At 42.1% G+C, this 17,727-nt stretch overlaps 1 protein-coding gene across 5 annotated transcripts in view; it reads right to left on the reverse strand.

Moving 5' to 3' along the window:
* The window catches only part of LOC132825681 (probable global transcription activator SNF2L2), a 124,941-nt gene extending 110,219 nt beyond the window's left edge, over positions 1–14,722 (reverse strand). For 2 of the 5 annotated variants that reach the window (XM_060841081.1, XM_060841065.1), the window contains exons 1-2: positions 14,584–14,722; positions 2,692–2,953 (exon numbers count right to left, since the gene is read on the reverse strand). In XM_060841081.1, coding sequence (XP_060697064.1) covers positions 2,692–2,919 — 228 coding nt within the window. In that variant the 5' untranslated portion in view covers positions 2,920–2,953; positions 14,584–14,722. Of the gene's footprint in view, positions 1–2,691; positions 2,954–14,034; positions 14,141–14,583 lie in introns of those variants that run through there. The other 3 variants (XM_060841098.1, XM_060841091.1, XM_060841073.1) reach the window with 2 other exon arrangements.
* Positions 14,723–17,727: the final 3,005 nt, after the last annotated feature.

The following is a 17,727-nucleotide window of genomic DNA, read 5'->3' on the forward strand; positions in this document are numbered from 1 at the left end:
AGACCTGTCTGGCATAAAAATAAAACAGGAAAGGTGGCCTGACCTTGGCTAATGAAGAAAGTTAGAGATAATATTAGATTCAAGAAAAGGGTGTACGAATTTGCCAAATGAGAGCAGAACTGAGAATTGGTAGCAGTTTAGATTTTGACAAAGGAAGATAAAGGGATAGATTAAGAGGGGGAATAAACAGAGTATAATAGTAAACTTGTGGGGAACACACCTATAGAAACCTTTGCAATCAGTTTGAACATGAAGAAAAATAATTAAGTCGAAATGTAGGTCCCTTAGGTCAGACATAGAGGAACTTATAAGAACGAAGAGGTGACAGATCAATAAAACACATATTTTGGTTTCACCTTCACAAAGGTGGACACAAATAACATCAAAAAGATGTTGAAAAACACAAGGTCTAGCGATAGGGAGGAACTGAAGAATCTTATTAAGTAGGGAAGTGCTGTTGAGGAAATTAATGGGATTAATGGTTGATAAATTCCCAGAATACTTAAGTAAGTGGCCTGAGAAATATTGAGTGCAATGGTTGCAATCTTTCAAGATTTTATAGACTCGGAAATAGTTTCTATAGATTTGGGGAAAGCAAATATAAACCCACTATTTAAAATAGAGGTAGAGAAAACAGGAAGACCTGACATCAATAGGAGGAAAAATGCTAGAGTTCATTACAAAAGATTTATCAGCAGAGTACTTTGAAAAGTGACAGGATCAGACAGTCAATGTGGATTATTGATAAAGGAAACCACGCTAGAAAAATCTACTGGAATTTTTCAAGGATGTAAGGAGAGTTGATCAAAAGGGAGCCCGTCGATATTGTTTACTTGGACTTTCAGAGGGCTTTCAGTAACATCTGCTTAAGAGATTAGCATGTAAAATTAAACTACATCGGATTGGGGACAGCGTATAGAGAACTGAGAATAGAGAACTGGCTGGCAGACAGGAAACCAAGAGCAGGAATAAACAGACCATTTTCCAAGTGGTAGCCAGTGACCTGGGGTACCGCAGGGATCAATGCTTGAACCACTGCTACTCGCAATATATGTATTAATGATTAAGATGAAGAAACCAAATGTGATGTCTCCAATTTTGCAGACAATATAGCTAGGTGGGAGGGTGAACTGCGAGGAGGGTGCAGAGATGTTTCACTAATTTGGACAATTTGAGTCAGTAGACAAATGTAAGGCAGATGAAGTATAACGTGGATAAACATATGGTTATCCACTTTGATAGCAACATCACGAAGGCTGATTATATGAATTGCAATAGATTTTGAAAAACAGGGATGCAATGAGATGTGATTGCCCTTGTACACCAGGTGCTGAAAGCAAGCACGCAGGTGCAGCAGGCAGTGAAAAAGACATATAGCTCTTTGGCCTTCATAGCGAGAGGATTTGAGAGCAGGACCTGGTATGTCATTTTGCAATTGGTAAAACATACTTAGAGCATTGCATGCAGTACAGTCTCCTGAGCTGAAAGTAGATGTTCTAACTACAGGAGGACAACCAAGATTACGACTCGTTCTTGAGACGGCATGACTAACGTAAAATGAAAAAGTGGAGCAGTTAGGACTATATTTCTGCAGTCAGGAGCGTGGGCTGGAAAAGCACAGCAAGTCAGGCAGCACCTGAGGAGCAGGAGAATCAACATTTCAGGCATAAGCTCTTCATCAGGAATGAGTTTCTTGCATAGTTATAAAATTCTAACAGGACTAAACAGGGTAAATGCAGGAACAACGTTCCTGATGACCTGGGAGCCCAGAACCAAGGGTCACAATTTAACAATACAGGATATGACATTTAGGACAGAAATTTGGAGGGGGGGGGGGGCGCGTCACCCCGAAAGTGGTGAACCTGTAAAATGCTCTTCCACAGAAAGCAACTGAAACCTAAACTCTCAATGTTTTCAGGAAGAAATTGGATGTATTTCTTATGTGTATGGACAGAATGTGGAACATTCCAATTTGGATGATCTGCCACGATATGTATTGTAGAGCAGGCTTGATGGGTTAAACAGCCTGCTCTGTGCACATTTTCCATGTTTCTAAATTTCCAATTTAAAGTGACTTAATATTAGAAGAAGAAAGTAGAAAATATACAATGTCCATCATGTTAGTCTCTTTGGGCACAGACCAAGGTCAAACAGTTACTTAATACCTTTGCACTGTCCTTATCTGTGTTTATTAAGGTGTCCTTCATTCGTTATTCAAGTGTCTGCATTATTTTAAAATACAATCACATAAATGCTTTAAATCAATATTAAACATAACTTCCATTTGAAGTTCCTTGATTTTGATAGTTTAATTAATTTCAGATGAATTACACTGCAAAAGACCCCAACCTTGCAAAAGTTCCAGGACCATATGTGAAAGAATTTTTTAAAAAACTTTTAAGTGCCCTCTCTGTCCAAAATATCTGCAATAATCTATATTATGACATACCCAGATAAATCAACAACTAAACCTAAAAAGGTTACAAGTGAACACAAATACAGAAAATTGCAAATAAGAACATAGAATTCTGGAAATACACAGGTTTGGCAAAATCAAGAGCGAAAATCTTGGTTTAAACAAAGGAATGCAATCTTTTATCAGAATTGATTTGCTTTAAATTATCACTCATACTATGTGTTTTAGTACAGATTTCACAGCTAATAATTTTGAGTTTACTTCGACATTGTTACCTTGTGCATCTGATGCATGCTGTCCTGCTGGTACTCATTCGGACCCTGGGGTGGTATTGAATGGGTCACATTTGACGGTCCTGGACTCGGGCCCATCATACTATGTACTGAACCTGGCGAGGGTCCTGGTCCTGGGCTTGGGCCAAGAATAGGCCCAGGAGATGGACCTGGGCCTGGTGAAGGTCCAGGGTGGGGCATCCCACCAGAGGGATCTGTAGGAGTTGACATCTATGCCAGTTTTGCTTGGTATCTTGAAGAAATTCTATTAGAAAGAACAATTATTTGAACATAAATTTATTCTCAAAAAGATTATTTTACTTTTCAATATCTTCCAACCAATAACTCAATGGTTTGAAAGGCATGCAGTAATATTTTCAAATAACTCCTTCCATTGTACGTTCCCAGTGAATAAAAGGAAAATTTTCGCACATCTGCATGAAAAGTACTAGTTGTTAGCAAAACGATTCCTGATTCTATGTCCCAAGAACCGTTGCAAAGTAACAACCATCACATAAATCGCTGGCTTAGTCACAAGAAATCTTAATGTGAAAAATAGATGGCGACAAAAGCAATGTTACACCTGCCATTTTGCACCAACCCGATCAGATTACATTTGCCTAATGTGTCCATTTTCTTACATGGTGTAATATTCAACTATGACTTTTCCCCCCCCACTTGTGTTAAGATGTTATTTTTAGTCATTGGGATTTCCATAAATTCACACACAAACTACAGAGAATAGAAGACTGCACAGCAGTTTACATACATTATGCAATTATGCATACCCACATCTGTGCTTTCATGCTAGACTACCCACCATTTCAGATCTCTGAAAAGCAAAATACTATATGCATAAGATATCAGAGCTATCATTTTAGAAGCTGTTTTTCTATGGCATGCTCTAAAACAAATCTAGAAAATGTCTTTCGCCATAGTATTTACGATTACTGCCAGAACTCAAAGGCCTTTACTTATTGGTATTATCCCAAGCATTTTACGATTTGTAAATTTGAAACAGACCAAAAATAAAAGTACTCAGCACAATAACAACAGGGACTGATGCAGATTTTAACATTTTTTAAGAGTGCAACAGTACGTAATATTGCCTACAGTATAAATATGAAATCAAATTTACATCCTTATTACAAGAGATTGACAACTGGATTGTTCGGAGGAGGCTGCACCATTGTTGACAGGCTTCAGTCTACAAGGTTATTCAGGGAGACAGGAGAGGGAAACAAGGGTAAAAACAAAAGAAATTAGAAACATGATGCACAGAGAATTGAAGGGCAAGAATCAGACAGTGCCACAGTGCAAAATAGTGCAATCGGAACTTGTGTCTTCACGTGCAAAGCATTTGCAAATAGTCTGCAAATAATAATTAATAAACACTAATTATTTGGTAAGATCTCTTTAAAAAGATGCACAGAGAGAATGCATTCTGCAAGTACATGGGGATTTTTATTCAGTTATTTTATTTCAGGTGCAGAACTAGGAACAGTCAATCAAATGTGAATTTGTTTGGTCTTCAGATTGAATTCCTGAATGTCTGGGAAGTGAGGTAGACTGGCAAAAAGAGAAAAAGTACAGCAGTTTAACTTCACATCCATCAAAGTATATGATAAGAATGAAATATTCCTTTCCCTTACATAAAGAGTCATTAATAAAAATAGCCTAGAAATGAACTAATTTTAATAAATGTGAGGTGATAAATAAACAATCACACAAGCTGCAGGTGAAAGGCTTTATAATTGACAGTTGACTAGTTTGCAAGGTTTAGCTACATCATCTCTAAACTGTAGAACATCAAACTAGAACCCACCACTATAAGATTATTTGCTGATATCACCAAATATAAAACATACAATTTGATTTCTATCTTTTTACTGGTCAGCCATTAATGCCACTCTTTTTAAAAAAAACTCTTTCAAAGAAAATCAGACAAAATAAGAAATTAAATCTTGCTAGTATCAGTTGTGAAGAAACAGGTGAAAGAATGTATTTGGATTTCTTTGTTTACTCTGGAGGGAGCTACAATGACAGAATAGTAACTTCCTGCAGTGTAAGAAATTGAGGTGCCAGTTTAATTTTCTCCCTCAGGGTTCCCGAGCCCTTATCCCTGAACCACCAGCTGTTGCAGTGAAAAACTGTGCACTTTCAGTACTTGGCATGTTTGAGTGACAGTCACTGATGTGCCTCAAACCCAAAGCCACAACTGTTCAATCCAACTGTTTTAGCTTCCTTTGTTAGGATAATCCGGGCAAAATGGATTCAGAATATCAGAATTCATCAAGGATTAACCAAAGAAAATGTCTCCCATTATATTTTGCTAAATGATGGCAGACGTGGAGTTTGACTTTCTTAGTTAGACTCAAACTTCCATCTTATTTTCTATTTTTTAAAAATAATCAGAAGTTCTATTTCTACACTGTCTTCAAATCCTAAAACAATTCCAAGTATTTTACAGCCACTGAATTACACTGAAGCCTAATCACAGCTGTCTCATTGGATACAAATTAGTGGTTCGTGCCAAAGTCTGACAACCTGAAAGGACAGAAATTAATTTGCTTTGGCCAGGACACTAGAGGGGCCACTTGCCATAAATATTACCACTTGCATTATTCTGAAAAAGGTAAGCAGGGAATCAGCTTAACCTCTCACCCGAAAAATCTGAACTCTCTATTTCCAAAGTACAAAGCCCTAAAACAACAAACTACATTACTTACAGATCCTAAATCCTTTAGCCTACGATCATCTGACTCAAAAACAAATTAACTCCTTGAATGTGAACCATTATCTTATTTCATTCTCTTCACAGCCTTGCCTTTCCCGCTGTCTGCAACTTTATTCACCCTTGACAGTCCAATGAGAACTCAAATTCTATTGACTCTAATCCCTCATTGTATCTCACTGTTATCAATTACATATGTAGCCGTCTTGCCAACCCTTTGGAATTCCCTTGCTCAGCTCCACTGACCCAAATTCATCTCTATTATTTAGACCATCATCAAACTCCGCGATTCTGAGAAATAAGATTTACATGCAGCTGAACAGGCAAGGACTGATTAGCCCCACACTCCCAACACATGGGATTCAGGGGGAGCTTGGCAATAGGAGACAGGATGGCGGTGGAGGGTTATTTTACCGACTGGAGACCTGTGACCAGCGATGTTCCACATTTAGGAGCAAGTGGGTACTGCAGATGCTGGAGATTAGTGTCACGAGTGTGGTGCTGGAAAAGCATAGCAGGTCAGGCAGCATCCGAGGAGCCGGAAAATCAACATTTCGGGCAAAAGCCTTCCACCAGGATGTTCCACTTTTGTCTGTCATTTATAAAAAACACTTTGGGTGAGAATATAGGAAGCATGGTAAATAAGATTATGGATAACATCAGAATTGGTGATATAGTGGATAGTGAAAAAGGTTATCTAAGATAACAGAGATCTTGATCAATTGGGTCAATGGGCTGAGGAGTGGCAGACGGGAGTTTAAATTGGATAAATGTGAGGTAAGGCATTTTGGTAAAACAAACAAGGGCAAGACTTATACAGTTAATGGTAGGGCCCTGGATAGTGTTGGAGAGCAAATTCACCTGGGGGTTCGTGTACATAATTCTTTGAAATTTGCACCACAGGTAGACAAGGTGATGAATAAGGCATTTAATATGCTTGCCTTCACAACTGAGACATCTGAGTGTAGGACGTCATGTTGAGATTGGACAGGACATCAGAGTATATAGGGGAACCTCGATTATCCAAATTCAATTATCTGAATAAGATCTCAAGGTCCCATAAAAACATTACATCAAAGAGGTAAGTGTATTTGGATTACTTGTACTGAAGAACATGTGAAAACACTGGCAAAAACAAAGATACACAAGAACCTCAAGCAACAGCATCTGGATTTTTTTAACGTAAGGATTAATTACATAGCCCTTTGCTTTATTCCTGTCAATTCATGAAAAAAAATGGCAGAGAAAATGAACATATGCACGAGGCGGTGCTTCTATCTTTCTATCGCGACACTCTGAGTTCAGTACAAACTGATAAATGCTCTTGTGATGAGGAAGTGCTGGAATCAGGTACAGTTACAACATTGAAAAGATATTTGGATAAGTACATGAATGAAAGCTTTGGAGGCACATGAGCCAAACATAAGTAAGTGGGGCTAGTTTAGTTCGGGAACTTGGTTGGTGTGGACTAGTTGGACCGAAGGATTGGTTTCTGTGCTGTAAGACCAACTACCACAAAGCCAAAATTAAACATTTAAAAGGAAAACAGTAAATAGAAACAAAGAAAACAAGTGCATTGGGTTATTGTGCCCTTCAAGCCTGCTCTGCCACGTGACCAAGGTTGTTCATCCAATTCAGTACCCTGTTCCTAATTTTACCCCATATCCTTTCATTCGTTTAGCCCGAACAATATCCTCCAACTCCTTGAAATATCCAGTGTTTTGGGTTCAACCACTTTCCGTGGCAGAGAATTCCACTCTCTTGGTTTAATTGTACTAACAGCTCTAATGAAATAGCTTGGTATTAAGTTCTTGCCTCTTTACAAAGTTAATAACTGAAATAAGTAGACTGTCTTATTGAGGAAAGATTGCACTGGTTGGGCTAGCTGTCAGTAGAGTTTTATCAAGTGAGGGGAGATTTGATCTAAATTTTCCTGAATGGTCTTGACATGGTAGATGTGGAAAGGATAGTTAGTCTTGTGAATAAGTCACAACCAAGGGACTCTCTTAAAATAGGTGTTGTCATTTAGGAGATGGAGATAGGAGGGGAATTTTTTTCTCTCAGATATTGAGCAACTCTGCCTCAGAAAGTGATGCAAATGGGGTCATTGAATATTTTTAAAACAGCGAGGTAGATAGATTCCTGTGCAAGGGAATTAAAGGCTCTTGGGAATGGATGGGAGTGTGGAATTTAAAACATAAATGGCAGAGTAAGGGCTGAATTGCCTACGTCTGCTCATAATTCATAAACTTCTAAGCATTATAGTATTGTGATCAGTATCACTGCAATGCAAATCAACAAGAATTTATATTTGCATAAAGGCTTGATGAAAAGTTTCACAAAGACAGGAGTGCATAAGTAGGCATGAGCAGCAGAAGAAGCCAGAAACTTAGTTGTAAATGTACATTTTCGAGAGATCTTAGGTAAAATAAATGAAAGGCTGAAACAGCAAATGTGACAGCAGGACCAATACAGCAAGCAACTTTTATAACAATAGGCACAGTACAAAATAAGGGATGAAAGTAAATGAAGACAAGTACAAGTATTTAATAATCGAGGCACAGAAACTTGAACTAATGTTGGTCAGTAAGGCTTAATAACAAGCAAGCAGGATAACTGCAGAGTTTTTGGTCATTTTAAGTTTATGAAGCAGACCAGCAAGATCAGAGGAGTAGTAATCAACACTGAACTTGACAAAAGGCATGTAATGTGACTTTAGCAGCAATGTAAGAGATTACGGTCGAGACCATATATGATAGGACTGACATGGGGTTGAACAGAAAGTAGACGTACTCTGATTCACCACCAGACAATGGCCAAATAGTCAATGGGAAGAGGTGTGTTTATTCTTTTCCTCTATTAATGTAGAAGAAAATGTAGACTCTCCTGAAACTACATATCGTCACATATGTTTGTTTGCTTCTCCAAAGGAGTTTGTAAAAGCTAGTGGGAAGGTGAAGTTGGGTATCATGTGGACACACATGGAAGCTGAATACTTGGCAATTAATAATGTCATCATGACTCTCTCTATAAATAAAGAAAAATGGAGGATCAAAGATGGCTCCTAGGGATACTTTGTAGGTAAATATACACAGGTGGAAAGAGAAGCCATCAATCTTCTAACTAATATCAAACCAGCAAGAGTAGAACCAAGTATTTTTAAATTCATTTGTGAGATGTGGGCAACACTATCTGACCAGCATTTATTGCTTGTCTCTAGTTGCCCATGAGAAGATGGCACTGAGTGCCTTCTTGAACTGCTGCAGTCCACCTACTGTGGGTTGACCTACAATGCCCTTAGAGAGGGATTTCCAGGATTCTGACCCAGCGACAGTGAAGAAATGGTGATATATTTCCAAGTCAGAATGAGTGGCTTGGAGAGGAACTTGAAGGAGGTGGCATGCCCATGTATCAGCTGCCTTTATCCTTCGAGATGGAGATGGTTGTCAGTTTGGAAAGTGCTACCTGGTAAATTGGTAAATTTTTGCAGTGTATCTTGTAGATAGTACACACACTGCTACTACTAAGTAGTGGTGAAGGAGAATGTGGACGCGGTGCCAATCAACATGCTGCTTTGTCCTGGATGGTATCAAGTTTCTTGAGAGTGGACAGTTCAAAGAGCTAAGTGATGGAGGAAAGGTGTTGGCACACAAAGAGTCAGAACCGTACCAAAGGCATTTATAATAAAAGAACGCTAGATTTTACACCTGCTGTAATTCCCAGTATAAAATGATTAACATAGATTGTATAAATGTTTTGCCAAATATGTGTAATAGTTTTCCAGGGGTCCTCAGTGAAGAATGGCAAGAAAGAAAGGTGCAGGCCCTCACACTGGTTAGGCCACCATTGGAATATTGCGTGCAATTCTGGTCTCCTTCCTATCGGAAAAAATGTTGTGAAACTTGAAAGGGTTCAGAAAAGATTTACAAGGACGTTGCCAGGGTTGGAGGATTTGAGATATAGGGAGATGTTGAATAGGCTAGGGTGGTTTTCCCTGGAGTGTTGGAGGCTGAGGGGTGACCTCATAGAGGTTTGTAAAATTATGAGGGGCATGTATAGGGTAAATAGGCAAAGTCTTTTCCCTGGGGTCGGGAGTACAGAACTAGATGGCATAGGTTTAGGGTGAGAGGGGAAAGACATAAAAGAGACCTAGGGGGCAACTTTTTCACATAGAGGGTGGTATGTGTACAGAATGAGTTGACAGAGGAAGTGGTGGAGGCTGGTACAATTGCAACATTTAAAAGGCATCTGGATGGGTTTATGAATAGGAAGGGTTTGGAGGGATATGGGCCGGGTGCTGGCAGGTGGGGCTAGATTGGATTGGGATATCTGGTCAGCATGGACAGGTTGGACCAAAGGGTCTGTTTCCATGATGTACATCTCATAAATCTAATTGCTGGAGAAACTCAGCAGGTCTAGCAACATCTATGGAGAGAAAGCACAGTTAAACATTTCATGTCCAGTGCCCCTTCTTTAGAGCTGATTGTAACTACGCTACTGTTTTGCTGTAAAGCCAAGGTGAAATATTACTGAAACAATTGTTCAAGTAACACAAAAAAAATGCTTTTAGGAAAAAGTTTCTAAACTGGGACGAACAGTCTCCCAACCCTACTTTCAGCTGTTCATCACAATTGTAGAGTTGTTGAGGTCCAAAGCACAGAAAAAAAACCCTTCGACCTGTCCAGTTTCCATTGGTCAAAGACAAAAGAAACTTGATGATTCTAATCTCATTTTTTAGCATTTAGTCTTGAATATCTTAGCATTGCAGGGGCACAGCTAAATATTTCTTAAAAGATGAGGATTTCTGCTTCTAATACCATTACAGGCAATGAGTTCAAAATTCCTGCCATACTCTGGGTGATTTTTCTTTCCTTGCAGCCCCTCCAGACCTCCTACCCCTTACCTTAAATCCATGCCACTGATCATTGATCGCTCCATCAAGTGAAAATGTTCCCTCCCATCCACCCTGTCTGTCCCTTTCATAATTTTATACATCTCAAACATGTCCTTCCTCTGCTCCCAGGAATACAACCCTAGTACATCCAATCTTCCTTCATAACCAAAACTTGCCAGTCCAGGCAACATCCTGGTAAGTTTCTTCTGCATCCTTTCCACATTTCTTCCATATGATGGAAGCCGGAACTGCAAACAATACTTTTAGCTGCGCCATAACCAATGTTTTATACAGTTACCACAGAATCATAATAACTGTCAAGCTTCAAAACAGGATCATAGCATGAAAAGGTTTGGAAGCCCTGCTTTACACACTTTCTTGAAGCACGAGAATGCAACACAGATTTATCAGCCTCAGATAGCATATTACCTAAGAAATTCCCAAAGTTGTTTAACTATCTTTATTTTAGGCTCTTGGTGTACAGTTTTTCATTTTGTGTCTCATCGTACTGCAGATGAAATGTTATAATTGTCCTGAACAGCAGGATACAATAGCTAGACTAACATCTAAGTTAGAATAAATTTTTACCACTAAATTGGTTTGAAACTGATCAAACTGCTGGAGGAAATCCTGGAACAGACTCCAGGTTGTCTCTGTGTTATTACTTTAAATCTAATTTTTTTGAAAAATAGCAAAGATAATATTGCAGTAAGTTATAGATAGAATTAAACTGGTCCAATAGACCAGTGGGCACACAATCATACTATAAATCTCTTGAGCACAGTAAGCTTCTTACAATGGAAGCTTATATAAAATGACAAAAATCAAAATATTACAGTCAGAAAAATCTGAAAGGCACCATCGGAATTCTTTCTGTTAGCTGCAAAGATTTGTTAACTTGTTTCTACACTATAACATTGTTTGCAATTCCCTTTTTGTAAGATTTTCTCTGCAACCTGATATTCAGACATAATAGCCATTTTATGAGCAGGGATGTGTCATCATTTTATACAAGTCCTACTCTCCATTTGTGACAGCTACTGAAAATGAAGGTTACAGCCCCATACTGGCAAGATCTGCAATATTTAAAAATTAATGGCAGATCAGACCCAATTGTAATAATCAAAAACCTGCTGATTGAAATATGCAAAATTCAACCTTCTCTCTCTCTACTGAATTGCAGCCTCCGCACATAATAAAACTAACATTTTTAATAAAATAGTAGGGCGCTTCCAACCGCCAAGCTGAGTGTTCTGGCCAATAAGGATGAAGCCACTTAAGTACTCACATTTCCTACATACTCTCCTGATTTCTCCCATTTTTACTTTGTGGCACCGAAAGGTTTTAAAAATGTCAATCTTAGCAATATTAGCTTGTTGGTGGATAAATCCTCAACAAGAAGGACGAGATCCATTTACATCAGCAATTTAAGATATGCAAATTAATTGGAACACAAAATTAAACTTTACATCTGATCTCCAAGGCTCCTAGTATGCACATAATTGGCCCACAGGACAAAAAGCAGGAATGCAGGATGAATAAATAATAAAAATCAAGAGAAAAACAATGCTAAGGCAGGTTACCAGCTGCAGCACTGCAGCATCCAATATTGTACTTCGTTAGAAAGAATTAATTCATTGACTGTCAAGCACCATAGTATATCTCACAGAATGAGATTACATTATCGTCCTTTTCACCACAGATTCATCAGTAGTGGACACAATTGATGAACCAAATGCAACCGGTAAGTATGAGCCATAGAAAAGAGACTCCTATGATTTATGACCATCACCACTGAAAATTGAAATGTAAACTCACTGCCAGATTTTTATCGTACTTAGCATGGATATTGAACGTGGATATAAATATGTTTTTGAAATTCACTTTCACAAATATGGATTATATGCAAGTGTAAAACAAAATAGCAGTATCACTGAACAATAAGTGATGCAGGTAAAGTTACTCTTCCATCTGCTTCATCCATTCCTCCCCACCCCAACCCACCCCCACCATGTCATTAAGTCTGTGTTGCAGCAAAATATTTTATATGGCACACCAACATGCTCAGCAGAACTTTACAATGACTTTTCCTTACGTTATATTCTTCAAACCCAAAACGTCACTGTCAAAAATACTGCTCACCTGATTAACAGCATTTGAGCTTTTGTACGTTTACAGATATTTTGCAATTAGACTCACGTTTCCCTTTGAGCAGACCCCACAGAAAGAACAGCACAAAACAGTCTCAAAAGGGAGGAGGCATCTGGAAGATGGGGAGAAATACTGCTTGAATGAGCCAGAAAGTCAGCAGCAGGTGCCAAGGATGGGAGTTCAGGCCCAGCTGCTGCCATAAACTCCAATCTCAGGGAAGCAACTGTTCCCTGGACAGGCCCAAACATGACGGGGGGAGAGAGAGAGAGAGAGACACAGACACAGACACAAAAACACACAGACACACGGGGGGCGGAGGGTGCGCTCGAGGGTGAGGCGGCGAAGCTGGGGTGTGAGGGTGAGACGGAGTGGTGCGAGGGTGAGGCTGCAGGGAGTGAGGTGGTGGGGGGGGAGTGACTGAGAGGAGTGGGGGGGGGAATGACTGAGGGGAGAGGAGATCGGGGTGGGGGAGATTAGTCTGTAGGGGTGAGGTTGTGGGGGTGAGGGGTGAAGTGTTGGGGGGGTAAGGTTGTGTGGGGGTGACGGCGAGGTTACAGGGGGAAGGGGGGTGAGGTTGCAGGGGGAAGGGGTGAGGTTGCGAGGGGAAGGGGGGTGAGGTTGCAGGGGGAAGGGGGGTGAGGTTGCGAGGGGAAGGGGGGTGAGGTTGCGAGGGGAAGGGGGGTGAGGTTGCGAGGGGATGAGTTGTGGGGGGGGGAAGGGGGAGTGAGGTTGTGGAGGGGGAAGGGGGAAGAGGTTGTGAGGGGGAAGGGGGAGAGGTTGTGGGGGGCGACGGGGGTGGGGGGGAGGTTGTGGCGGGGAGGTTGGGGGGGGAGGTGGTGAGGGGCAAGTTGTGGGGTGGTGGGGGAGGGGCTGGGGAAGGTTGAGGGGGGATGACGGTGGGGCTGGGGGTGAGGGGGAGGTTGTGAGGAGAGGTTGTGGGGGGTGACGGGGTGCGAGGGGGAGGTTGTGACGGGGGGGTGAGTTTGTGGGGTTGTGGGGTGGTGGGGGGGGGAGGGTTGAGGGGGTGAGGTTGTGAGGGGGGTGGGGGTGAGGGGATGAGGGGTGTGGGGTGGAGGTGAGGGGGATGCTGTGGGGGGTAGTTTGAGAGGGGGTGGGGGTGAGGGAGTGGGGGTGAGGGGGTGAAGTTGCGGGGGTTGGGGGCGTGGAGAGGTTGTGGGTGTGAGGGGGGAGGTTGTGAGGGGGGTGGGGTGATGTTGTGGACCGGTGAGGGTGTGGGGTGAGGTTGTGAGGGGCTATGGGGGGAGGTGGGGGGTGGGGGTTAAGTGGTGAGGGGGTGGGGGTGAGGGTGAGGTTGTGGTGGGTAGAGGTTGTGGGGAGGGGGTGGGGGAGAGGGAGAGTGTCGGGGCCTGTCAGACACGGAGGCGGGAGCAGGCCTCGGGCGGGAACCGTCCCTCGAGCCCGAGCCCTGAACACGGAGCCGCCCCCGTGCCCCCGTCCCCGCTCCCGGGAGAGAGAGCGATCAGAGAGCCGCCCGAACCACCGAGAGTCCCCGGGGCCGGGGCTGGGGCCGGGGCCGGGGCCGGGGCCGCCGACAGGATCCACTCACCTGCGGCAGCGGCAGAGAGAGAGCGGCCACGAGTCAGGCCCCGGCCCCGAGGCGGAAACAGAACCGGAGAAAAGCGCGGCTCCTGCCGCGGGGAGAGCGGGAGGGAGAGGCACGGCCCCAGCCCCGAGCCGCCCTGGCCCCAGCTCCCAGCCCCGAGCCGCCCTGGCCCCAGTCCCGAGCTCCGAGCCGCCGTGGCCCCAGCTCCGAGCCGCCGTGGCCCCAGCTCCGAGCCGCCGTGGCCCCAGCCCCGAGCCGCCGTGGCCCCAGCCCCGAGCCGCCGTGGCCCCAGCCCCGAGCTCCGAGCCGCCGTGGCCCCAGCCCCGAGCTCCGAGCCGCCGTGGCCCCAGCCCCGAGCTCCGAGCCGCAGCACTCAGCCCCCATTCGCCAAGTTAGCGAGTGGCCAGCTTCAGAAAGCTCGCACCGACCCCGCCAAAAAACAGCCCATGTCGGTCTCAGAAAGTGCAAAAAAAGGTTAAAACTGCAACAGTTTTAGCGTGTTTCTAAAAATAGAGAATTAAATTAAAACTGTAAAATACATGGAGATCTTACCCTTCAATATTGCATTAACTGACTCACTCCAGGGCATCGGAATTTGTGAAAACAGTTGGGGGCGCTTTTACTTATATATTTATTATTTTTTTATATATTGTAACCTTTTTTTTGAGGACTTTTTTTTCTATAATTGAGTGGCAAAGAGTTGTTCTCATTGGTGAAGTGACAGCCATCAACTTGCCTTTTCCTTCAATCCTCTCCCTTCTATTTGGTTAGTTTCTCTAATTCACCAACAACAGGAAATCCCACCTCCACATTCTAACTTCATTGGTTACTGTACTTACAACACTGATCATTTCATCAAATCCCACAAGCCCTGCATTTGTTCAGAAAATACCAGAAGTTTTATATGGGTTAAAACAAGCACAAACGTGAAAAAAAATCCATCCTCTCCTCTTTCCCCCCTTATTTTTAACCCTCCTGACTTATGACTATCTAGGATTAGGATTAGGCCATTCACCCTATACCACCAATCAATGAGATAATGCTGATCTGTTGTCTTAAACCCCATATATCTACCTCGGCCCACATCCCTTAATGCAAAAGTAAAAAAAATAGTGTTACCAAGTTAAAATCCATTACCTACCTATGATTTGCTTATCTATGCTACTTAACAATGTGATTGTATTGCTCGCGAGACAAAGCTTTTCACTGTGCCTCATACATGTGACAGTAAATTCCATTCCATTCAATTCAATTCAAGATCACACAACACCGGGTTATAGTCCAACAGATGTACTTAGACTATAGCCCGGTGTTGTGTGATTTTTAACTTTGTACACCCCAGTCCAACACCGGCACCTCCAAATCACAACTGGTTCAGGAGCAGCTTCTTCTTCACTGTTATTAGAATGCAGAATGGATCTCTCTAATTTCAAATCAAATGTTGACCATGCTTTTTTGCACTTCCTGTGCATTTGTAACCTGGTATGTCTTGGTCTGTCAAAGCACGCTATGATCTAGTTTGTAATGATCTGCCTGTATTGCTTGTAAAAGAAGACTTTTCACTGTATTTAGATACATGTGACAACAATAAACTAAATCAAATCCAAATTGGTCTCATTTAAAATTAACAACTGATCATGCATCCACTGCCATTTTTGGAAGAGAGATCCAAACATCTCCCACCCTTTGTGTGCAGAAGTGCTTCCTAGCATCTGTCCTGAACAGTCTGGTCCTCATTCTCAGACTCTGCCCCTAGTTCTCCAATTCCCAACCTGTGGAAATAGTTTTATACTCTGTAATTTCCTGTTATATTTCATAAATAACAATATCATAATCAAAATATAGTAACTCTGCATTGTTTTTTAAATGGGAGTGGCATTGGGGAGGGGAAATTTGAAAATTAGGAGTGAAGTTTACTTATTTTGCCTGGGTCATTGATCTTTGAAAATCATCAAAGCAGGAGGTACAGGATTGTGATGTCAATACAAATAAAATAAGCAATCATAACTCATAACATGGACAATTATTAAAACAAAACATAAAGTATAAAATAACAAAAGTGTTACATAGTTATTAACAGTTAAATTTATAAACATGTTGCAAAATGCAGTTCTTACAAACTAAAAGTAAAAAGTGACGCATTTGAGTGGCTCAGTGTTAGCACCTCTGCCTCATAGTGCCAGGGACCTTGGTTCGCTTCCACTCTCGTGTGGAGTTTGTACATTCTCCCCATGTCTGCATGGGTTTCCATCTGAGTGCTCTGATTTCCTCTAACAGTCTACAGGTGTGCAGGTTAGGATGGATTGGCCATGCTAAATTTCCCCTAATGTGTGGGATAGGTGGGTTAGCCATGGAAAATGCAGGGCTAAGGGATGGAATTGGTCTGGATGGGATGCTCTATGGAGCATTGTTGTGGACTTAATGGGGCTGAATGGCCTGCTTCCACACATAGGGATTCTATGGTTTTGTATTAAAGTCTACAAATTAAGTTTACTGGGACATGTTAATTAAATTCACAACATTTAGATTAGATTACTTACAGTGTGGAAACAGGCCCGAACTGACCCTCCGAAGAGCAACCCACCCAGACGAATTCACCTACATTTACACCTTCACCTAACACTACAGGTAATTTAGAATGGCCAATTCACCTAACCTGCACATTTTTGGACTGTGGGAGGAAACCAGAGCACCCGGAGGAAACCCATGCAGACACGGGGAGAATGTACAAACTCCACGCAGACAGTTGCCTGAGGCAGGAATTGAGTAAAAAGTGAGGTCTGCAGATGCTGGAGATCAGAGCTGAAAATGTGTTGCTGGTTAAAGCACAGCAGGTTAGGCAGCATCCTTCATCAGGATGAAGGGCTCTGGCCCGAAACGTTTAATTTCCTGTTCCTAGGATGCTGCCTAACCTGCTGTGCTTTAACCAGCAACACATTTTCAGCGGGAATTGAACCCAGGTCCCTGGTGCTGTGAGGCAGCAGCGCTAACCACTATGCCACCGTGCTGCCCAGATGCTTCCTTCAGAATTGGCATGGGAAGATAATATTCCAAAATAATGGATGTGTTAGCATATGTTGCTGAGGAGCAAGGGGTTGGCATTTTTAAGCAGTGAAAGGTCATGTGATGAAAACTGCACAAATACATTCAACCCAACGAGCATTCCAATCTTAAAATGGATTAGGAGATTAAATTCTACTTGATACTGTTTTGAAGATTTTGACATAGAACTTTAAGAGTCGAAATGTAGGAAGTAAACCCATCAGTGCAGCTGAAATTAATTAAAAGTGAAATAAGTGATGGTCTCAATAACACTGAATCTGAAACCATTATTGGTGGGCATAAAAGTCCACCTGTTCATGAATGTCTGTGGGAAAAGAAAATTTGGTAACCTTACCCAATCTTAGATCAATGGAAAGTGCAGGAGGATATTCCAGGAGCAGCACCAGGCATATTTAAAAAGGAGGCCTAAACCTAGTAAAGCTACAAAATAGGATGAATGCATGTCAAATAGCATAAGCAGCAAGTGAGAAACAGAGTTTAGCAATCCCACAATCCCATAATCTAAACTGTGCAGTCCTGCCACTGCCAGTTGTGAATGGTAATGGACGACTAAACAACCCACTGGAGGTGGACATGCCACTAATATCCCGATCCTCAATGATGAAAGAGTTGTGCACATCAGTGCAAAGATAA

The sequence above is a fragment of the Hemiscyllium ocellatum genome, chromosome 2, assembly GCF_020745735.1.
Source record: "Hemiscyllium ocellatum isolate sHemOce1 chromosome 2, sHemOce1.pat.X.cur, whole genome shotgun sequence".
In the NCBI taxonomy this organism is placed as follows: Eukaryota; Metazoa; Chordata; class Chondrichthyes; order Orectolobiformes; family Hemiscylliidae; genus Hemiscyllium; species Hemiscyllium ocellatum.